Source organism: Sarcophilus harrisii, chromosome 3 (genome assembly GCF_902635505.1).
Source record: "Sarcophilus harrisii chromosome 3, mSarHar1.11, whole genome shotgun sequence".
NCBI lineage: Eukaryota > Metazoa > Chordata > Mammalia > Dasyuromorphia > Dasyuridae > Sarcophilus > Sarcophilus harrisii.
The window spans coordinates 607,886,387-607,910,038 of NC_045428.1; the positions used below are offsets into that span (position 1 = coordinate 607,886,387).

The window sequence follows — 23,652 nt, forward strand, 5'->3', positions numbered from 1 at the left end:
AGTGTAAAAGGAAACAATTACAAAAATTAGGGAAGAGGAAGAACTAATGCTAATAGAAGAAGAAGAATAGAACTAATAATTAATAATAAAGGGGAGAAGGGGGGGGGGGTGGAGAGCTGGTAAGATTGTAACCTTCCTCTCAGAATTCAGGAGGAAACAATGTATGCATCGGGAAGGAAGTCGAAGCTTTGTGAATATGTAATGTAATAAACCTGGGGATGGAAGATGGCTCTGGATATGTGGAAGGGGGGCACACTAGGGGAAGCTGGGGAAGCCTGAGATGTAGCCTCGGGGAGGCAGGGAGGGGGCAGATTAGGCGAAGTTTCAGGGCTTTAAAAGAGGCGGCAGGGAAGCAGGAGAAAAGGAGAGCCCAGGTTAAGATCTGGGAGAAAAAATTCTAACATAGCTCAGGGTAAAAAGATCAGGGACACTGCAGGGGCAGAAGGCTTCGGGGGACACGGACCCGGGAAAGCAGCAGCATGACTGTGCTCTCAGGTCTTCCTAGGAGCTGGGGAGGTTGCCTGGGACCCTCTGGTAGAACTAAGCTTGGCGACCCTAAAGGGAGCCTGGACACAGGGAGCCATGGCCTGGGGTCTGACCCGGCAGCAGCCCAAGAGCCTGGGAGTTAGGAGGGAGAGAGACGGAGCCAGGCAGGAGTTTTTAATCCCCACGTCCAGAGTGGGTCTTCAGAGCAGATAGAAATCTTGATCTACGGGGGGGCCTAAGTCGGAAGGCAGAAGCACCACGTTTCTAACCGGGATCCAGGAACAAGGCAGGACTCCTGGGTCCTTATGGGCAAAGTCTGAAATTGGGAAAATGTGAATCGGTGATAAATCCGGGGACTGTAACTTCCGACGTTTGGGAAGTACTGGGGTGGGAAAAGAAGGGATGGGGAAGGGGGGGCTGGGAAGGGAGGGCTTGTCCAATAGCCGAGTCTGGTTGAGCAGCACGTTCTTGGTGCTGCTGAAGGTCAGATGATCCCCCAATAGCAAAGACAAAGGCAAGGAGCAAAAGCTCAGAGGTGGGCAGGGAGGTGGGGGTAGATATGCCGGGAGGTGGACGGACCTACCTGGGACCTGCACCTACAGAGCCGCCTTGCAGGAGGCAGAGAGATCTCAAGTCCAGAAGCCCCAGTTTCCAGCCAGCTCTCTCGAGGAGATTTCTCCTGGGCCCAAGAATTCCCACTTCAGCCAGCCCCTGAGACTTCCCAAAACGAGCTGTCTCCTTCTAGGACGCCCAAGAGCAGGATCTCAGGCCCTGAGCTGCTTCCCCGCCCCAAACCCCGCCCCCCCATCACGTGAAATGTCTTCACCACTGGAGAGGCTCAACGTCTGCCCCGGACTCCTCCCAGGCTTCCAAACTCCTCCCCAACGGCTCGTATTCTACTTGGGTCAACACCCACCAGTCTGTTCCACTCTGACATCTCCTCCTCTCTCCAGGCTGCCTCCTTTCCCCACTATCTTTTAGAGTTTTGGGCGCTCACGCCTTCCTCTCTGGAACTGAAAGGGAGGCAGGATAAATCCTGGGCAGCAGCCAGACAGAAAGTAGTGGGTCCCCTATTTGAGGTCCCGACTGCAATTCGACCTTGGGAACCTTGGGGATTCTATTTACCTTTAAGTGTTAATGCAGATTGGATTGGATTTTCTCCTGATCTAAATTAGAATGAGGGGTCCTTAAAGAAAGACTTGTTTTCCCATTATAACAATAGGAATGTTTGAGCCTCTACTGAGAGAGATCACTAAAAATTTGACATTGAGGTCATATGATTAGGGGCTGTAAGAATAAACATTAAGTATAACCGGATCAGAATGACTCCATTCTACTCTGAAGGCAGCAAGTCCACAGGGTCAAATGGTCAGAAGGATCAAGTGATTTTTTTAAAGAAGAGAATTCAGAAATACATCGATGTCGTTTCACTGGCAGTTTTTCTTCATGTTTTAAAATGAAAACCTTATATTGTTATGTTTCTACTCTTATATTGGCATTTGGGGAAACCACAGTATAAAAAATGCTAATCTAGAAAATGATCCTGAGAGTGTGATATGATTCCAGATTTAGAAAATTAAGTAAAATTTTGATCTGGTAAAGGCAAGAGCTGAAATAGAAAAAACAGAACCTTTAGGAAATTTTACGTTAATAGAGTTCAAAACCAGGCACAAGATAACAACAGTTTAATGCTCAGCTTGTGAAGCAATTTCCAAGTACAGCCCACAGGTTGCTGAAAAGGTAGATCTCAGAAAATCCCTTGTCTCATTGTCTGGATCACCCTCCCTGACCCCCAAAGGGCTCTGGGATCAGTGTGACCAGAACATCCTGATTAAGCAACAAATCTGGTCTGAAAGCTTCAAACAAATCTAGTCTCTATGATACACAAGGCAAAGGTCAAACATGGCAGTCCCATTTTTCCAAAGCTTCTAAATTTGTTTCAAGGAAAAAATGTCCCCAAGGGTATCAGGAACACTGAAAGGTTCCTGTTAGGGTCAGAGTGGCTCAGAATGGTCTCCCAAGATTCTGAGGTTGGGCTTCCCATCAACATCCCAGAAATGAGGCAGGTCCAAAGTGAGGACTTTCCAGGCTTTCCAGGGGGAGGAGAAGATGCTGGAACCTAAACTGGGTATTCAGCAAGAAATGCATTCAACACAAGCAGCAATTTGGGTGTTCTGATCCTAGGAGCAGAGTGAGGTTTCAGATTCAGCATCCAAACCAGCCTAATGCCTGTCAGTGGCAGGAAGCTAGAGCACTTTCATACAAAAAAAAGGACCCTGAAGTTTTCTCAGTCTGGACCAATATAGTTTTCTAGCTGGCTTAAAGATTAAAATCCATCAGTATTCTTCTGAAACCCCACATGCAGGAAATTCAAAAAAAGTATAAACAGAAGTCAGATTTTTAGGATCCACTTATGGGGAAGAAGAGAATAAATGAGACCATCTACAGGGCAATGAAAGACGGAAGGAGCCTAGCAATAGGTCCTGGGAAATCCTGGGAAATTTCAAAATTCATTATCCCTAGAAAGAGGAACAAGAATATCCTGGACATTTCCTCCAGATATGGGAGAGTGAAGTCTTAGGTCAGAAAGGAGCCTGGAAGAATAAGTAGACAATAAATAATAATAGCACCGCAAATAACAAAATAACATCACTATGTTAGAGGGAAGTTCACGCATCCATTTGCAGCTAATCATAACAATATGAGCTCAGAAGGCTCTGCCACCGGTAGGGTACAAAGAGATGCCAATAAGATATGGGGTAGCTTCTCTAACTCTGCTTATCTCAGATTTCTTCTGAGCTAATTTACTTCTGCTTTGCTCATAGAGCACAGCACTTTCCCTAAGAAGGGTGCACCATGGTAGGAGGTCCTGTGCCAGTGTCTCCCATGTCATACAATCAATTCTAAAGTTCTTCCGAGAAACCTTGAGGATGTCTTTGTATTGCTTTTTCTGGCCACCTTGTGGCCAGATGACTTGCCCTGTGTGAATCTTTCTGGCAAGCAAACATTTGGCATTCAAACAATGTGGTCAGCTTATTGGACTTCTGCTCTCTGCAATAGAGTTTGAGTATGTGAGAATTTAGTTCAAGAAAGGATATTAGTGTTTAGTCCTTTATCTTGCCAGGAGATCTTCAAAATCTTTCAAAGAAAATTTATATGAAAACAATTCAGTTTCCCAGCATGGCACTGGTGGACTGTCCAGGTTTCCCAGGCATACAACCATGAAGTCAGGACAAGGGCTCGGTATAGCTTTCTGTTTGCTAGTCAGTCTAATACTTCTCCTCTCCCCCACTTTCCTTTGCAGCCTCTGCAATTATCTCTGACAATCCATGTGTCAACCCCATTATCACTGTGACCTTCCTGGAAAGTATAATGCCAACATAAGTGAACTCATCCACAGCATTCAGAACTTCTCCACTTGCTGTAACTAAGGTTCCCCATATGGCTGGTGTGGTGCTGGCTGATGGAAGACTTGGGTTTTCTTGGTGATAATTATTGGGCCAAAATCAGCAGGAGCAGCAGAGAATGGGTCCATCCTTTGTTGCATCTCAGCTTCAGAGGCTGCACTGAGGCACAATCATCTGCAAAGAAAAAATCAGGCACCAATACTTCCTTTAGTTTTGACTTGTAGCCTTTTTCAAGTAGAAGAATTTACTATCAATGTGATAGCTGACTTTGATACTATGTTTGTCCTCCTTCTAGGGGTTTGAAAATATCAGGCTGAAAAGCCTGGGAGCAAGCACACAGCTTTATGTCACTCCACTGGTGACTGGGAAAGCTAGAAAGCATTGTCCATTGACCAGAAGTCCAAGCATGCCATACTGAGGAACAATACTAATGAACTTCTCTGGGCACTTACATTTTGAAATAAGTTCACATGAGCCCTTGTGACTGAAAATATTAAGTTCCTTAGGTATACATCTCACGTCGTATGTCCAGAAGAAATGAGGAACCACAGAGCCCTATAGACTAATCAGCCAGAGGGGTGATAGCGTGAACAGAACACCACAAGAGACTCCTCCATTTGAAACAATTCCATCAAATCATTATTTCTTTAACTATTTATAAGCTGTTCATTTTCCAATTCTGTTTTCCTCTTCCGTATGACTTGCTTTCATTGGGCAACACTAATGAAAAGAAAACACATGTTCCAATGCCCTTCACTTTCTTACCTCATAATTTTTGGTAACCTTTCTCAAGTTCCTTCTAACAAGGCCATTTGTCCCAAAGTGAATCATTAGAAATAGTGAGCATCCAGTTTGATAAATCTTGGGAAGTGCTTGGTTGTAACTTGAGTACGTAGCTCAGGAAGATAAAAATCTCTTCTATGGTTTTGAGTTTGAGAAATAACTGCCTCTGTATGCCTGAGAAAGGATTCATGAGTTTAAATTATTCTTACTTCTTTCTTTGACTCTTACAGCATGATTTATTAGCTGATGATATCTCTGAAGGAAAGAGATTTGGGTGACAGACTAAAAGGAGCTCCAGGTGGGAAGAAAACAAGCACTTATTAAGCACTCACTATATGCTTGCAACTATACCAAGTGCTTTACTGATATTATCTCAGTTTATTCTCGAAACAGCCTTGAAAGGTAGGTGCTATTATTATCTCCATTTTACACTTGAGGAAAGTAAGGCAAGCAGTGACTTTCCAAGAGTCACACAGCTACTAAGTATATTTGAGGGCAGATTTGGAGTCAGGGCTTCTTGATTTCCCAGTAGACCATCTCTTACATCACCTAGCTGTCTCTATGGGAAAAGGATAATGATCCCACTCAAGTACATTTCCATGGAACGTCGTGCAAAGGGTTGTAAAAGTGTGCATACCCTTTGATGGAGTAAGACCATTTCTCAGTCTGAATCTCAAAAACACAGAAAAGGAAAAGGATCTAAATGGACAGAAATATCTGCAACAGCTCTTTTTGTGGTGGAAAAGATTTGGAAGTTGAGAGTATGCCCATCAATTGGAAAATTCCTGAACAAATTGTGGCATATTATGTATGGTATTGGGATATTATTGGGTTCTAAGAAATGATGAGCAATATTTCAGAAAGATCAGAAAGGCCTGATCGAAAGTGATCATAATTAGGAAAACATTGTATACAGTAGAAACAATAATGTACAATGAAGAACTATTGATGACAACTATTCTCAGTAACACAATGATGCAGGAGAATCCCAAAGGACTAATGATGGAAAATGTTATACACATCCAGAAAAAGAATTAATGGTGTCTGAATACAGATTGAAGCATAGTATATTTTACTTCCTTCCTCCTTCCCTCCTTCTCTCCCTCTCTCCCTCCTTTCCTTCCTTCCTTCCTTCCTCCCTTCCTTCCTTCCTTCCTTCCTTCCTTCCTTCCTTCCTTCCTTCCTTCCTTCCTGCTTGCCTGCCTTCCTGCCTTTTAATTTGAGTCTTCTTACAAAAAATTACTATTATGGAAATATTTTACATAATTGCACTCATGTAACTTGTATTATTAATTGCTAATCATCTGAAGATGAGGAAGGGAGGGAAGGAAGGAGAGATCAAATTTGAAACTCAAACTGTTTTTAATATTTAAAAATATTGTTTTTACATGTAATTGCAGTCAAAAATAAAATGTATTTTTAAGAGAATATTTCCATGACATATGTCTGTAGTATATGACACTGATGCTCTAAGTTTTCACCTGGTATGCTATAGCACAGAATAATATCAATAAATATTAGAAGAATCGCAATCACATCCTTTATAGACTATAATGTGGCAAACATGGAAGATAACACATTCAAAAAACATGAACCTAAATAGAAACTGAATACTAACATCCTGAATGATGACTGGGTAAAACCATAGAAATGATAACTATGTATAAGGTGACAATCATAAGATTCTTACCTGAATTTCTCAGATGAAGTTAAATCATTCCTTACACAAAAAATGCCACCTTGGAAACATGCATTAAGAAAATGGAAAAAGATGGAATTGGTGAACTTAAAAGACAATTAAACATATATTAGATTACTTTCTATCTAGGGGAGAGAGTGGGGGGGGCAAGGAGGGAATTAGAACACAAGGTTTTGCAAGAGTCAACAATGAAAAATTATCCTTGCATATGTTTAGAAAATAAAAAGCTTCAATTAAAAAAAAAAGAATTCACCTCCTAAAAAAATTACAGTAATAAAATTAGCAAGACCAGAATATATGCACCAAAAATAAATACCAAAAGGACATCTTGAAAATTAAAGAAGGTGTACTTGAAAAATGAGAAGAGACTACTGAATTGAATTGCCTTTGTCATCAGCCTCAGCTGTCTTCTCACTTTTGAACATCCCTATGGCCCCATAATCCCCATCTTCCATTAGTGAATTCCTCCCAGAACTTCCATTCTCTTTTTTATATTTTTGAAGGTATTCTTCTACTTCCCTTCTGTTTTCAAGTTTACTAGGATGGGCCTGTGTATGATTTGTTCTAGTTATTCTTTTTTTCTGTTGATTTTGCTGTGATTTCACCTCATTTCCTATTTTATTAATTTAATTTTCTGCCCTTAGTTTTAATCAGCTTAGCTAAACATTTATCAATTTTATTAGTCTTTTCAAATATCAGATTTTAGTCTCATTTTTCAATTTCTGGAAACGATTTCCAATTTAACTATTTTCCCTCTATTTTTATAATTCTTTTTTGTGCTTATTTTAGATGTATTTCTTCGTTTTCTAATTTTAAAAGTGCATATTCAGTTCATTGTTCTTCTCTTTTTATATTTTATTAATGTATGATTGTAAGCATATTAGTTCTCCTCTGAGGACTGATTTAACTGAATACCCAAAATTTTGCTATGCTGTTTTATCAGGAACACTTGGTTTTTCATCACTGTTAATTATTTCTCTGATTTGTTCTTTGATCCACTCATAATTTAAAATTTCATTGCTAAGTTTTCTTTTAGATCTGTATCTGTTCTTTTTCATCCCTTACTTTTCATCTATTCTGAATATATAATTATCTATAAAGTATGTAATAGCTACTTTGGTCTTACATTTGTTTGCAATTTCCCTGTGTCCTAGTATATGGTCAGATTTATTCAAGTTTCATATGGTACAGAACATGTACTTTCTTTTGCAAAACTATTTAGAACATGCCAAAAAAATTTTTTAAGCCCTAGTTTCTCTAGAAATTGGTTCAGTTCCATATGTTCCCTTTTATTTATCTTTCTGGTAGACTTTTCAAACCTTTTTTGGTTGTTGTCCATTCCCAAATTGGACCACAATGACATTATTATGTTGGGGTCAAGGTACAGTGTGTCCAACTTTGGCTGATCAAACCAATACAAGCTCAGAAGACTGAGAATGTTCGGCACAAATAGTCCATATGAACATTTGGAGGGGAAAGGCCTCTAAATTTGCACATCTCACATTTTTTTGAGCTCCTCCAATTCTGATTTGCTCATAGAGTACAATGGCTTCTTTGTCATAAACATTCCATGTTCACCAGTCTTATGTCAGTATCTCTTATGTCTAATAATTGATTTTAAAGTTTTACAAAGAGACCTTGAGACTGTCCCTGTACTGAAGAGCCCCAAAACTCTCTTTCACTCAGACTTTGGGGGGAAATCTTGGAAAACTCCCTCAGAGAAGGTCTCCCCTGAGAGACCCACCCCAGGGAATCAAGATAAAGTGGTTTCATTCTTTATCTGGGTGGGACTAGTTGAATCCTGGACTCTCCTACTTAGCCCAAGCTGGAGACCTAGATTTCTATCCAAACCTATTGAGTTGGAGATTAGTCTAGGGACACTCATTCAATTGGAATATTTTCTATTTTGATTCAAACTCAAATTGCTCCCAGCCCCCACCAAGAGCTACCCATATAACAAACTTTCTTCAGTTCACTTCCTTGCAGAGGAATCATGCCAAGGAACCTCTCTCTCTCCTTGCCAAATCTGTGACCTTCTGCCTGCTGAAAAGCCATTCTCTTTTCAGTCATTCTCTTTATCTCACTCACCTATTTCCCTAACAGAACCCTCTTTACCTCTCTGCCGGGATTTCTCTGCTTGATCTTTACTTCTCTGTGGGGACCCTGCCACTAAGGAAGTCAGCCTGCAAAAGCTGACTTCTCAGTTCTAATAATAAACTTCTTTTGCCACTTTAACATTTCAGGTTTATAAACCCCCCCAACAGAAGGGGGTTCCCACAACTCCCTGCCTTGTGCCAAATCTCATCACTCATCTCATCACAGACTTTTGATCTCCAAGTGAGTGCTTGTACTTGCCAAGTGTCTGCATACTGACCTTTACCTGCTAGTTGGTCAAATGTGATTTGTATATTGTATAACTAGTGCCTTTTGTCATAGGCTGCTTCATAGCATTCCCATGGGCAGTATTGACTGCAGGCAGGCAGTGTTCTGGATGACAGAATTTTTAGAACAGACTCGGTTGATTGCTGCTCAGGTTGCTTCAGGAGCAAGCATGAAGTTATATTTTGAGCAACTTAGCGGCACTGGGGCTCATGCAGACATTGGAGATCAAATTCATTTTGTTGAAGAGACATATCTCTGCATGGAGGAGGATTCCTGTAGAAAAGGGTGAAAAGGCCAGCTTTACCCAAATAAGACAAAAAACTGTTGAACTGGATCAATGAAGCCATTCCTCTTAATAATGTATCAAGCTTGCTGTATTTTAGGCCTTGGATGTTTTGTTACCCTGGCATGTTTCCTCCTGCCCTGTTCTCTAATACATGCTCACCACTTCTTAGATGAGCTTCAAGCATCCCTTCTTTTATCTCAAGGTAGTACAGAAGAACAGGGAGAGGTTGAGAGCCAGCTCCGAGGAGGCAGAGGATACAGACCAGCTCATGTCTGTAGCTAGTCCCCTATTAGATGGCTGTGAGACCTCAGGATGGTTGCTTGCCACCCCTCTGTCCTGTCTCTAGGGAAAAGGATGTCCTTGGAGATTGCAAGGCAAGGAGGAAACTGACTGGGTGATTTTATAGCTAATAGACCCATGAGAAAAGACCAGTGTTCTCGGCAGAATACACTATTGCCTCTGTGAAAGATATATAAATACCTAACCTCAGATGAATATTTTGTTTGCTCTTATCTCCCACCTGACCTTTGTTTCCTGTCAGCTTGTCCTCCAGCCCTTCCCCCACCAAGATCTAGAAGCTCACAGGCTGCCTGGCTGCTAGGGCTGGATGGGCAGCAACATGAGATAATTCTAGATAGTTAACTGAATTCATGTTATTTTCTCTCATGTTTCAAAAACATTATTCATGGCATTTTTTTATTCTGATTTTTCTCATTTTGGAATTTAGGGGAAAATATTTTCTTAGAAATACTGGTATTTGAAAAATAATTTCTAGAGGATTATGTAAATGTGCCCTTTGAAAATGAACACTGCTTTTGATCTGGACTCTGTAAAATTGATGTGAAAAATTGTAGCTAGAACGTTTGAAAACTTACCTGTTTGTCTATAAAATGAATATTACATTTTTTAACCAAATAATAAATTCTTATTCCCAATTCTTTACTTTTTACATTTGTCAAATACAAGATTATAATTTATATGAATACTGTGTGGGACAAGAACGACCAACCCAAATAGTTCACATAGATGTTTCTCAGAGTCAGAGCAGAAAGCAGTTGATTCCATTTCTGCAGGAATGGGGCATCACCTCAACTAATGCTGTCTAGCAAAGGGAAGCAATGTACAGGAGACGGAACAAGATTTTTTACATTGTGGACTGAGCAACTTGACCACACAGTGGACTCCAGCTATCCCGGACTTTCTATCAGGGCTCACAATATTTCATAGGCACCCACTCCACTTAAGAACAGTAACTATACATTACAAAGCTTGCTGATGTGGCAAAGTGGTTTGTTCAAGACTGAGCAAAGGTACAAGGGGGAGAGTTTTTCTGGAACTGTAGCCCTAAACTATGGCCGTCAGTTTTCTGAAAAGGCCTCACTTCCCAATGAAGTTAGCATTTATAATTTAGCAAGATAAGGTCAAAATGGAGACCCAAGCCACATTTACAGATATTTTAAAAGAAAATTAGAACATGGAACATGTGACTTATCACACAGATGGAAAGCCAAAAAATTTAGGAAAAAACAAGAGAATGAAGAGGAAAATTAAGTAATAAAAGCAATTTAAAGTCAAATAAAAAAATTCTTAATCATTTTTATTGAAAAAGCAGATTAAAACATTTAGTTTTTTCCATTATAAAGATTTTTCTTTGGACACCAATCTTGGGATTTCAGAGAAAAACATAAATCTATTTTCTGACCTTTATACACGGTATAAAATCGCAACGTCTAATGAGTTCTGTGCTGTGGGAAGAGGCCTTCCCTCATTCATTATATTCACATGTTTCATCCGCAACAAGATTTCTACACAAAGGATGAGATCCAGCCTTTTTGCAAATACATTTCGTATAATATTTCTTTCCAATGGGAATATTGTGATTTATAGTGACCTTTATCTTCTAGGTAATGGCAAGTCTTCCTTCAGCACATTTGTAAGTTCTCTCTCCATTCGGTATCCTGAGATGCATACTCAGACGTGAACTTGGGCTAAAGACCTTCCCGGTCCAAGTCCATGGGAGATTTTTTCTCAAGCAGAAAATCTCTGTTGACTAACAAGCTCTGTCCTCCATTTTTATAGCTTTGTTCATGATTTCAATCTTCTAGGAATTTTCTGGAGGCAATTCAGAGATGAAGTGAGCCTGAATGTTTTTCCACATGGATTACATGAATGAGGTTTTACATCTACCATAGGATCTCCCATGTGTAGTCAGGGACTAATACCTGTGAAAAACTTTATCATGATCCAGACACTCAAAAGTTTTCTTCTAATGCACACTCTCAGTTAAGTAAGATTTGAGCTTTGCCTGAAGATTTCCACATTCATGAGGTTTTTTGTCTAATGTGAAATTTCTCATGTTTACCAAGACTGCTGTGCCATGTGAAAGACTTTCCACAGTCATTACCTCCATAAGGCTTCTCTCCAGTGTGGATTCTCTGATGGGAAGCAAGATGGCTGCGCTGTGTGAAAGTCTTTCCACAGTCATTACATTCATAAGGCTTCTCTCCAGTGTGGATTCTTTGATGGACAGCAAGACTGGAGCAATCTGTGAAAGCCTTTCCACATTCATTACATTTATAAGGCTTCTCCCCAGTGTGCATTCTCTGATGGGAAGTAAGATGGCTATGCCACGTGAAAGATTTTCCACATTCATTACATTCATAAGGTTTTTCTCCAGTGTGGATTCTCTGATGAGAAGTAAGATGGCTGCGCTGTGTGAAAGTCTTTCCACAGTCATTACATTCATAAGGCTTCTCTCCAGTGTGGATTCTCTGATGGCAAGTAAGACTGCTCTGCTGGTGGAAAGTCTTTCCACATTCATTACATTTATAAAGCTTCTCTCCATTGTGGATTCTCTGGTGTTTTCGAAGACCTGAACTGCATCTGAACTTCTTTCCACACTGATGACATTCATAAGGATTTTCTCCCGTGTGGATTCTCTGATGGACATCAAGGGAGCAGAGCTTTGTGAAAGCCTTTCCACAGTCATTACATTCATAAGGCTTCTCTCCAGTGTGGATTCTCTGATGTTGAACCAAGTTGGAATAACACTGGAAACCCTTTCCACATTGTTTACATGTATAAGATTGTTCTTGTATGTGAATTCTCTCTTGTTGAGAAGTAGATCGCTCTCTCAATGTCTTTTCATGTTTCTTACATTCATGAGGTTTCTCTCCAGCATGGATACTCTGATGATTGGCAAGGGAAGAGTACAAGAAAAGTTTGATCACATCCATGGCACTCAGGTGTTTTCTCTCCAGGATTTTAATATTATCTTTAACAACACTGGAACTCTCTCTTAAAGCTTTTTGTGTATTCCATTCACAGTGTTCCTCTCTAATGTGGTTTCTTTTCTGCTTAGCAACAACAGCTTTGTACGCACTATATTGAAAAAGGTCTTTCCATGAGATCATTTTCAGATTTGCACTCATCTCGTTTATATCAAACAGTGTCTCTGCATCTGAAAGAAATAAAAACATGTGTATAAATATACCCTCTAAAGCTGGGTGATCATAGTGAATTCACTTTTAATATTTTCAGGTAAAAGTTTTCAACCTGAAACGGACAGATTCCATCATTTTTAAATGCTATTAGCTCACACCAGTAAAGTGATTCAATTAACACAGAGTTCCACACACAGTACAATGACATTGGACCCCCCCCCAACAAAGCTGAGACAAAGGCAAGGTGACGGTTCTCATAATTTAGAAACCAGCCTATGAGCTCTGAATGGCTGAGTAACCTGATCCAAATCCCTGCAGCAGAGATTAAACTCGAACCTGGAAACTGAGCCTCAATCCATTACACTAGACAGATATTCTCCATTTTATTTCCAATCCTTTCTTTCAAATTCAATCTCAGGCACCACCTAGCTCTGCACCCCTGGGAATGTGGTTCTTTGCCTCAGTTTTCCTGTAGAGGGAAATTAATAATTGTATCTATTTACCAGGTTATTGTGAGCACCAAAGGAGATAACCTTTAAAACTCTTGCCACCCCATATGCTTGTTTACTACTATCATTGTCACTATGATTTTGATTCTCTCCACCTCAACTCTTCCTTCAAAAACTTCCCTTCCCCTCTCTCTTTCTATGTAAATGTCTGTTGAACATGATGCATTTTCATGAAAAAAACACTTTTCTTTGCCTGGATTAGCTAAGAATGAGTTTTATAAGCTGCTGTTTCTTTTCAAACCTTCTCCACATTTTATGCCAGATTTAAAACTTCTTGACAGCTTCTCTTCGTATACCCAGGGCTCAATGCATAGAGCAGAACAGGCGCTTAATCAATGTGTACTGATTGGTAGACATTACTCAGGGCTGATCATATGGCCTAACCCCACCTCAATCCTTGCATGCTGGTCCCTATGAGGGGCCAAATATGTTTCTATTTCTGTCTCTTTCCTGCTCCCTCTCACCTATGAACAAATCCCATAGTGAATATAACAAGGGCCTAGGACTCCTGGTGCTGTTATGGAATAACCACAAGTCTTTCCCTCCATATCCCTAACCTAAGGGAAGCTTCAGGTATCTAGTAAGTGACTGGATTTAAGTGAGGGAGGCTGCCCAAAGTCACCAGCCTCACTTTCCCCCACAGAGCCATCTGTGTCCCGTGGCCAGGTACAGATCAGGATTATTGCAGATGACTCTGCATGCAGGGGGAGACATGGCCCTTCTTAAGGTAAGGTCTCCAACAGGCTGCCCCCATCCAGTGATTAAAGCTAGGGAACAATGGAGGCAAAGAATCTCCTCTCTCACCTGGGATTAAAAAAAAAAAACTCAATAAATAAAAAGGAATGAATGAATGACACTGAAAAGAAGCTCAGGGTTTGGGCCAAAGCAGAAAGGATTGCGATATACACTCAGTCTAAGTCAATGAGGACCCAAACAAAGACCAAATGGATTTATAACAGGATCTATGGGAGGTCAATGAGAATCAGACTGATTTTGATTTAAGGTGGGTTCCTTAAGAAAGGAATCGGAGCAGCTAGGTGGCACAGTGGATATTGTACCAGCACTGAAAGCAAGAGGATCTGAGTTCAAATCTGCCCTCAGACACATTTCCTAGCTGTGTGTCCCAGGGCAAGTCATTTGACCACAATTGCCTCAGCAAAAAAAAAAAAAAAAAAGAAGAAAAAAACAAAAAAAGAAAAAAAAGAAAGCAAGAATGAAATCTATCCAGGGATGGTTCAGTGGTGAAGAAAGAAAGAAGGGAAATGCTTTTAGGAGTACCTGTAGATAGGGGGATATGATATTCTAGGTGGACAGAGGGAAGGAAGGAAAGAAGAAAAGAAAGAATTAAACAGGAAAGGAAGGAAGAAAACCGCGGAGAGAGGGGGAAGAAGAAAAGGAAGGAGGCAGGAAAGGAGACTTCCAACTGATCAATTCCAGCTTGTGGCCAGCATTCCTCAGAGGTTGTTCTTGTTCTATGAATCTCTGCTTAACTGTAGCCTACATGGGGTAGTTGGCAGAAGATGAAAGAAGAGAAAATCATAAAGTAAAAGCCCACAGGAGAGAACAAAAGAACATCTCCAGGAAAGCAAAAAGCAATGGGCAGTTCTGAATGTAATATCTTTCACATATGGTTTATAGAAATTTATTATTATGGATTCTGAATCCTCCCTTATGTTCTGCTGAACATAAAACATTTTTAAAAATTGTTCCTTTCTATACTTTTCTATTTTGTTTTTAGTTTTAAATGAATATCAAAAGAGTAAAAAAAAAAAATGCTTTCTGGCTTAAGGAAGGCCTAAGAAAAGTCATATTAGACAGCCTGAGCCCTCTTTCTTTGGTTGTGGATTTCTCTAAAGCCCTAAATTTCCAACAAAGACTTCCATTAGGATCCTTGATTCTTCATTAGAAGGGAACTGAAAGGCCATGAAGTCCAACCCCCCTCATTTTACAGATGAAGAGACTGAGGTTCAGAGGCTCAATGAGATGCTCAGGCTGTCATTAACACAAAAGTCTGAGAAAGGATTCCAAGCCAGTTTTCCCACCCACACGCCCATGACATGAAGAAGACTCTGGGACAGCAGCCTGCATGCCAGCTTGCAATTCACTCACCAGGACAGGAGTTCCTCAGGCCTCCTCTCTCCACATGGGAGAAGAAATCTTCTCTGGGAACTGGAAGTCCTGGGGAGGAAAAGGATAGTGGGTATGAGCCTTGAAACTTGTCATTTATTCCTCATTAGAATAGGGCCAGGGCGTAAGGCCCACTGGGTGGGTTCAAGGGCAACTCAAAGATGGTTTTCAGGGTGCTTATTGCCAGGGGAAGAGGGCAGAGGGGAAAGGAGGCCATGCAGGCAATCTGGAAGCAGAAGATCCTGATTTTGCTGCCTCCTTCACAGCAGGATGGTCACATCCCACAGCTTCCATTTTCTGGACATTAGAGGCAGCTGGAAGCACAGAGAAGGGAGCACCAGGCCTGCAGTCAGGAAGCCCCAAGTTCAAATTTGGGTTTAGACACATCCTGGCTATGTGACTGTGGGCAAGTAATTTCAAGTTTGTTTTTGCCTCCAGACCTGTAAAATGGGGATAAAGATGGAGCCCAAAACAAAGGGTTTGGGTGGGGAACAGGGCAATAATGTGCATAAAGGAAGCTCTGAGCACAAGGCCTGGATTCCACAAATGTATGGAAAGACCTCCTCCCTTCCCTTTCTCTACAAGTACAGGTCTTTGGGGGATATATGAAGGAAGAACAAGGGCCCACTTGCTGTACTGCGATTTATGACTTACCCCAGGGGCAGTGAGGTAAAATGTATTGTTTTTTTTACACAAAAGAATATTGCAAAGACAAAATGGTTCCCCCCAAGAAGGGGTTCCTTCTCTTATTCCATGTACAGTGAAAAGGGGCAGGATCAGTTTTCAGAAGGTTTGCAGACAAAATTGGCACGTTCCCCTCCTAAAGTGCAAAGACCAGTCATAGAAGAACCAGCCAGCAGGAAGACCCTGTCTCTTGGGTACAGGAGGCAGCCCGTGGGCCTTTCTGAGAACTGGTACAAGTCTGAAACTTTGCACCCTAGGGAGGGGATGGTGACACTCCTTTTGTTGGCAGTTCCAGAGTTCCAAGGGAAGCGCTCCTTACCCAGGGAGAGCAAGTTCTCAGCATTCTCCAGCATGACCTCCTTGTGCAGCTCTTTCTGATCTGGGTCCAACAGACCCCACTCCTCCGGGCTAAAGTCCACAGCAATATCCTTGAAGGTCACCAACTCCTAAAACACCAACACTCAGAGGACTTAAGAGTTGAAGCACATTTCATAACTGACCTAATCCAATGCTCCTCAATTTACAGAAGGGACCTGAAGCATGGAGGAGGGATCTGCCCAAAGGTGACAGCCCGATTAAGAACCAGCACCGAAATTAAAGTTTCCCAAAGACCAGTGGGATATAGAGAAATATATCTTATATTTTCAGGTGGAATAAAATTGAGAAATATCTTACTAGGAAATTACTGCCTGGAGAACCACAAAAGTTAAAGGTTTTATCAGAGAGATGAGGATTTTTGGAGGTGAAATCAGACAGTGCTATGTTTAAAAAATGGCATGAAGTGTTTGTGTGAAGCTAGCAAGTATTATGTGCTATAGAGCTAAAACATTTCCATGATCACTGAGGAGAAAAAAAGATCTTATGAATTTTCCAAAGGCCAGAAATTGTCTTATCCAGATGAAAACACTATCCTTCCCCCAAATTATTTTATTTTTCCAAATCCAAGTACAGATAGTTTTCAACATTCATTTTTGTAATATTTTGTGTTCCAAATTTGAGAATCACACACTTCTTAATGAATCTGGCCCAATGGTCACCAATTTACAAAAGCAAACTGAAGCAGAGAGAAGGGATTTACCCAAAGGTCACATCCTTTATGAGAACACTTGGAAGCACAATCATGCAAAGGCCTCCCACCTACACTGTACACAGCTGGTGTGGACACAGCTGCTGACATGTTGTCTTCCATGTGAGAATGGAAGCTTCTTGAGGGCAGGGACTGATTTTTCCTTCTTTGCATCTCCCCTCTATTCCCCCAGAGCTTCTTCCCTTTCTAAATGCCTGTTGCTTTGATGTAAGCAATGGTAAAGGGCGAGAAAGGAGAAGTATGAGCTGAATATGATGGAGTTATTCTAGAAGTGCCTAATTGCAGTCATGGGTCTTGTCAGGGACTTTCCTCCTGGGAAATGCCATGTATGCCATGTCAGCTGATGGGGTGGGCCCAGGAGGTACAAGGGGCTCGGGCTCTGAGGCAGGAGGTTGTGTCTTACAGGTGTTTCCTTGAGAAGGCGAGGGGTGTGTCCTCTTGCTAGAACTTTTCTGAGGAGGCAGCACTAACTGCACGTGTCTCCCTTCTGCGGACTCACATAAGCAGTGCTGAGTGGGCTACGCTCGGGGTATTCAAGGGGAGAGTAAATATAAATGGCCAGCTTCGAGTCCATAGGAAGAAGGATGGGGAGAGAAGTAGAGAGAGGCAGAGATGTAGAGAGATTCAGACACGCAGAAACAGAGACGCAGAGACATACATCCACCTGCTCTTGCTTCCTGCTAAGCCCTGCTGAGATTGCAATAAAGAAACATGGGCTGGTCTCCATGTCTGTCCGGGGAAGATGGATATGTATGGCCCTGACACTCAGTAGCCTCAGTGGGAGGTAACAGGAGATAAAATAAAATGGAAGAAAAGAAAACCTACCAAGAAGCAAAGAAATGCTGGACACTCCTGATCCATTTATAACATTCATTATGTAGGTTTGTTTTTTCAAATCTGCTCTTATGTTCTCCTTGTTCCTTGAAATTTTTTTTCTTCTCTTATTTTGTATTTAAGGTTAAAACAAATTATACTAGGGACTGCTCGATGGCACAGTGGTTAGAGCACTGGCCCTGAAGTCAGGAGAACCTGAGTTCTAATCCTACCTCAGACACTTAACACTTCCTAGCTTTGTGACCCTGGGCAAAGTCATTTAACTGCAATTGCTTCAGGAAAAAAAAAAAAAAAAAAAAAAAAAAACTATAATAATAACCAGAAAATCGGTAAAGAGAAGGAATTCAGAGAGATTTGGGAAGCTCTGTGTGGCCTGAGGAAACAGGAGCTGAGCAACAGCAGGAGGTCAATATTTGCTCTGCTCCCAGCCAGGGAAAGGACAAGAGCTGGGGAAGCTTCCAGGGTTCTGCTCCAGACAACAGGGCCAAGGGTTTCCAGAACCCTTCAGTGGCTGCAGGAGGGAGCCTGACCACAGGACAAAGAAACAGGCTAAAAGGTGTGTGTGTGTGTGTGTGTGTGTGTGTGTGTGTGTGTGTGTGTAGAGGGGAGATGGTGCTGGACCAAAGCAAAGGCATGATACCAACAGGACAGACACTAATGAGTGACATGGTCACCTTTGTCAAGGACCTATTCAGGGACAATTTAAACAAACATGTGGGAGCAACAACTGGGGGAAGGGAGTTAGTGCTCAAGATGCCAAAGGGACAATGAATCAATCCAAAACATGCAGAGAGGAGGGCAGTGTTGTTCTTACTGCATTCACTTTCCTGCCCATTTTTGTAAAGGATCCATAGAAAAGAGAGAGATGGCCGGTCTCACCAACCATCCTCCAGATCCGGGGAAATGGCCTCTTGGGCTGATATTGCTCACATCTGTGAGCAGAATACACTCACCTGGGGTGGGGGTCTGCAGCTCTCAGGGGCCATTCCCTCTGGCTCCAGGCTCCCTGCTTGGGCCAGGCCTTGGTCCTCTGCAGGCTGTTGGGCGGGGATGATTATAGCTGCACAGATGTTGTTTCCTTCTTTTCCTGGACAGGGAGCAAGCCTACAGGAAATTACAGAGCGTGAGGTTCCAGGGGAGTTACTAAGCCCCTAACCCTGGCTTAGAGCACAGACCCCAATTAACAGGGAAGCAACACCTATTGAGTGATTAAAGTTGGGGGAGAAATGAAGCCAAGCATGACCTCTTTTTAACCACTTAAAAACAATAAGTCCAGGAGGGAAAAGTCCCCAGGGCTATTGGCCATAGGGGCAGTCAGTTTATATAGAAGGGACAGGGAATAAGATGAGTGGGGTGATATGACATAAAACTGAAGATTGGCTCACCTTCTCTTACTCTTACTCTTCTGACTTCCTTCCTCTCACCTACCTTCCTACAGACCCAAGAGAAAGGAGAGATTTGAGGCCCCAGATGGGATGAAAGTGTGTAGAACCTCAATGTCCCCTAGTCAGAAATTTCCCTGTCAGTGATACTTGGACCTCCCAGCATGTTGTCTCCCCAAGAGACATATTATCTAGAAAATAAAGTGGCTGAGGGATAAAGTAAGGAGGTAAGGGCTCTGAGATGGAGCCCCCAGGGAAAGAACAAGGAAGGCAAAGGCTGGGAGACAATCTAGGCTGGGATTCAGCTCCCAGGAGTTATGTTGAGGGAAGGGGCAGGAAACTGGGAAGCCTGGGTAAAAAAGAAGAAATTTAAGTGTCCAGAAGTGATTTAGGTGAATAGTTGAATCTGGAAAAACAAGATGGCTGAGTCCTGAAATCTAAGCAGAAGATGGGGGAAGGTTCCCAAGATTCTTGGGTAGATTGTAGGCTTAGAATCCTGAAAGGGAATGTGCCAACAGTGAGCCACATGCCTGGGAAGAAGCCAAGATGTGCAGATCCAGAAAACTTGGCCCAGGAAACAGCTTCAGTTTCTGCAACCAAGGAGGGTTCCTGGGGGCAGAAAGGCAGAGCCTGTGGAACTTCATAAGAAATCATGTGTGATGGACCTGGCCACCCTCAGCAATGAGATCAACCAAATCAGTTCCAATGGAGCAGTAATGAACTGAACCAGCTACGCCCAGCGAAAGAACTCTGGGAGATGACTAAGAACCATTACATTGAACTCCCAATCCCTATATTTATGCCCACTTGCATTTTGGATTTCCTCCACAAGCTAATTGTACAATATTTCAGAGTCTGATTCTTTTTGTACAGTAAAATAAGGTTTGGTCATGTATACTTATTGTGTATCTAATTTATATTTTAATATATTTAATATCTATTAGTCGTCCTGCCATTTGGGGGAGGCGGTGGGGGGTAAGAGGGGAAAAATTGGAACAAGAGGTTTGGCAATTGTTAATGCTGTAAAGTTACCCATACATATAACCTGTAAATAAAAGGCTATTAAATTAAAAAAAAAAAAAAAAAAAAGAAAGAAAGAAATCATGTCTGAAGGCTCACAATCAATTCCCCAAACAGGAGCTGGAGGCAGAGCTAGGACACCCATGTCCAGAAGGAGAGGCTGAAAGTGAGACTCCTGGGTTACTATGGGAAATCCTGCCTTTGGGCAAATATGACCCCATGGTAAGCTTGAGGAAGAGAGTAACACTGGATACTTGTGAAGTGTTTGGGAACCTGAAAAAGAGGAGGAGCCAAGAATTCATTAAGTAGCCAGAACTGGAAGTGAATTGTTCTGACAGATGGGGAGGCCACTGGCCATCAGAGCAGATAAGAAGTGTGAATGCTTATGCAAGGGCAGCCCGCAGAAGGCAGGACTTGTAAGGAGCCTTGTCTCACACCTACCTGGGTCCTGCCCCAGCAGGGAAGGTTTGCAGTAAGTAGAAAATGGCAGATCCAAGAGAATGCCCAGAGATCCAAGCCTTTCTGCTTCTCATTAGTGTATTCAAGGAAAGTCTCTGAGGCTCAAGAGCCCCAAGCAGCCCAGTCCCTGAAGTCTGGAGGGTGGGACCTCACTCCCCAAATCATCAGAGGGTGATGCCCTCTGAGTGCTGCCTGCCTCCCCTCCCCCAGCCCTGTCCATCATCACATGGCCAATGGCCTTTGAAATGGCTCTTCTCCAGCCCTAGACTCCTCCCTTTCAAACTCCACCCTATGATTCTTAGTTCATCTGGCCACTCACCCACCAGGCTGCTCATTTTGTCTCCCATGAGCTCCTCCTCCCCCAAGCTTCCATCACCAGAAGTTTTGTTGGAGGACAGATACAGGACTTTGATCTGACATTGGACTTGGAAGAGCACTGCCTCCCTTACTGCCATTGAAACACAAAGCAAGACATCTCCCTTTTATCTGTGGTCCTCTTCTAGAATAAAACATCATCAACAGGTCATCAAGTCACTGTACCTCTTTTTTCTTCTGTTACTTTTCCATACACTTCGAATACTAATAGTATCTCCACTTGCCATGGTTGTTGTAAAGAAGAAATAATATTTGTGTATCACTTGGACAACAGCTGATACTATATAAAGGTTAGCTATTAATGCTGTGATTTAGCGGCAGAAAACTTTGGAACACAAGGTTTGGCAATGATGAATGTTGAAATCTATCTTTGCATGTATTTACAAAAATAAAAAATACTTCCAGTGAAAAATTCTAGATTGATTAGGTCTAGATTGACCTAAAGCTACCTAAAACAGGAGAGAAAATTAAAAGCAAAAGAAAGTCCCACTTTCCTTTCATAAAACTCAGACTTTTTATAGGAAAATCAACCAGAGGGACTTTGGGGAGAAACCAGAACTTTTACCTTTCAAATAAGTGTCTTACATGTTTGTTTGGATTCTTACAAGGTGCTAAGTCAGTTATCTAATTTAGCCTGGTACTTAACAGTTCTCTAGTTCACTAATATATTTAGTACTTATTGGAGTTCTACAGGATTCACATCTTTAAGAGAACATATATAAGCTTGGAGCGTCAACCAGGATTCAGTCCAGATTCACAAGTCAAAGAGCACAAGCCCACTCTAGGAGGCGGAGACAGATTCATTCCATTTTCCACACCTGTGCTGGCTGGAGACATTCAGAGGGAGCTAGAGGCAGAATCTGGCAGAGGCAAAGGACTAGAGGCAAGATCCAGAAGGCCTCCAGAAAACTAGCGGAGCCCCAAAGTGAAGGAGATAAGATTTTGACAGAAAGTATAAAGGATTGGACTTTAATCCCTGGCTGCATCTGGGGTTATTATATTGAACTGAAACTAAGGCTGCCTCCAGAAGTCCGCCAAGAATCCTGCTCTCAGAGAACATTATATTTTAGAGAAGAACCTTACATATACTCTAGCTCCCTCTAAATGTCTCCAGCCAGCACAAAGGTGGAACAAGGAATGACTTCTGATTGTCCCAGACCCAATCCGGTTGGGGGTCCTAGCTTATATATGCTCTCTTAAACATGTGAATCTTGTAGAAGTCTAATAAGTACTAAGTACATTAGTGAACCAGAGAACTGTTAAGTACCAGGCTAAATTAGATAACTGACTTAACACCTTTGTAAGAATCCTGACACATGGTCATTGTAAGACATCTCAAATCAGACAACTGATTCAAGATGTCGAAAAGACAGTTTGGAACAGAAGGGCTTCTAGGTTGATTGACCTCAATTTTTTTTATATTAAATATTACTTTTCCCCAATTATATATGACAATTTTAATACTTTCAAAAAATTTTAGAGGCAGTTAAATGGCACAATGGAAAGAGCACCAGCCTAAAGTCAGGAAAATCTGACTTCAAATTTGGTCTCAGACACTTAACACTTCCTAGCTGTGTGACCCTGGGTAAGTCAAAACCCCAATTGACTAAGCAAAAACAAAACAAAACAAAACAAAAAACATCTTTCGCTCTTTCTGTTGATTTTTGCTTGCATTTTGTTTTTGTTCTCAGGGTTTTTCCTTTTCTTCTATACTCAATTTTTCTGTGCAGTGTAATGGGCTGAGGTTTGAGTTGATGCACTGAGGTCCCAAGTACATGAGGCTAAATAGTAATTGGCTATACTCTATTAATATACATGACTGGATAAAGAATGGTCCCTGCCCACTCTCCATGCAAGTCCTGATGTGTTGTAGAGGAAATGACGATTTTGGTGGGTGGAGGCAGAGAGAGACAGGAAGAGAAGCTGGGAGAGATTGGGCCTGGGTTCAAGACTCCTGGCTGCTGGTCGTGGCTGCGGGTCTAGCTAGCTTTTTGACTCAGCTGCACACATTGCTATCGCCGATTCTCTTCCACCTCCGATCCTTCTTCACTGAGAATAAAGACTGACGATTTTCCCCTAACCTGAATTCCTGACTCCTGTGATTTAAAAATACGCATCTTCACAGTGCAGCAAAATAACTATATAAATATGTACATATAGATATTGGATTTCACATATATTTTAACATATTTAATATGTATTGGACTACCTGCCATCTAGGGAGAGGTGAGGGAAGGACAGAAAAACTTGAACAGAAAGTTTTGAAAGGCTCAATGTTGAAAAATGAGTACCAAGGGTACCATTACCCATTACCCATTATATGTTTCATAATAAAAAGGTTCAATAAAATTTGAAAAGAAAAAGAAAAGATAGAAGAGAATCTGAAACATCTCATTAAAAAAACTGGAGAACAGATCAAGGAGAGACAATATAACAATTGTGAGACTACCTAAAAGCTACAATTATAAAAAGAATCTGGATACAATATTTCAAGAAATTATGAAAGAAGATTACTCTGAAGTTCTAGAACAAGAGGGTAAAGAAAAAATTGAGGGGTCACCAACTGAAAGAGATCAGAGAAGGGAAAGTTACAAGAATATCCTAGCAAAGTTTCACAATTCCCTAGATTAAGGAGAAAAATTGATATAACCAGAAAACAAGACAATAAAATACTGCAGAAATAGTCAGG

The 23,652-nt window shown here is 41.6% G+C and overlaps 2 protein-coding genes across 4 annotated transcripts in view; both read right to left on the minus strand.

Moving 5' to 3' along the window:
- The window catches only part of LOC100926752 (zinc finger protein 420), a 79,274-nt gene that overhangs the window by 49,867 nt on the left and 5,755 nt on the right, over positions 1-23,652 (minus strand). The window contains exons 2-3 of one of the 3 annotated variants that reach the window (XM_031963536.1): positions 18,681-18,831; positions 16,126-16,252 (exon numbers count right to left, since the gene is read on the minus strand). In XM_031963536.1, the coding sequence (XP_031819396.1) occupies positions 16,126-16,252; positions 18,681-18,713 (160 nt within the window). In that variant the 5' untranslated portion in view covers positions 18,714-18,831. Of the gene's footprint in view, positions 1-1,069; positions 1,279-16,125; positions 16,253-18,680; positions 18,832-23,652 lie in introns of those variants that run through there. The other 2 variants (XM_031963535.1, XM_031963534.1) reach the window with 2 other exon arrangements.
- LOC116422109 (zinc finger protein 525-like) lies at positions 10,657-12,279 on the minus strand. The gene has a single exon (XM_031957252.1). The coding sequence runs from the start codon at positions 12,277-12,279 to the stop codon at positions 11,365-11,367; it is 915 nt and encodes a 304-aa protein (XP_031813112.1). The 3' UTR covers positions 10,657-11,364.

Excerpts from the sequence above, each read along its gene's own strand:
- LOC116422109 (XM_031957252.1), bottom strand. The coding sequence starts at position 12,279 with ATGGATGTGATCAAACTTTTCTTGTACTCTTCCCTTGCCAATCATCAG.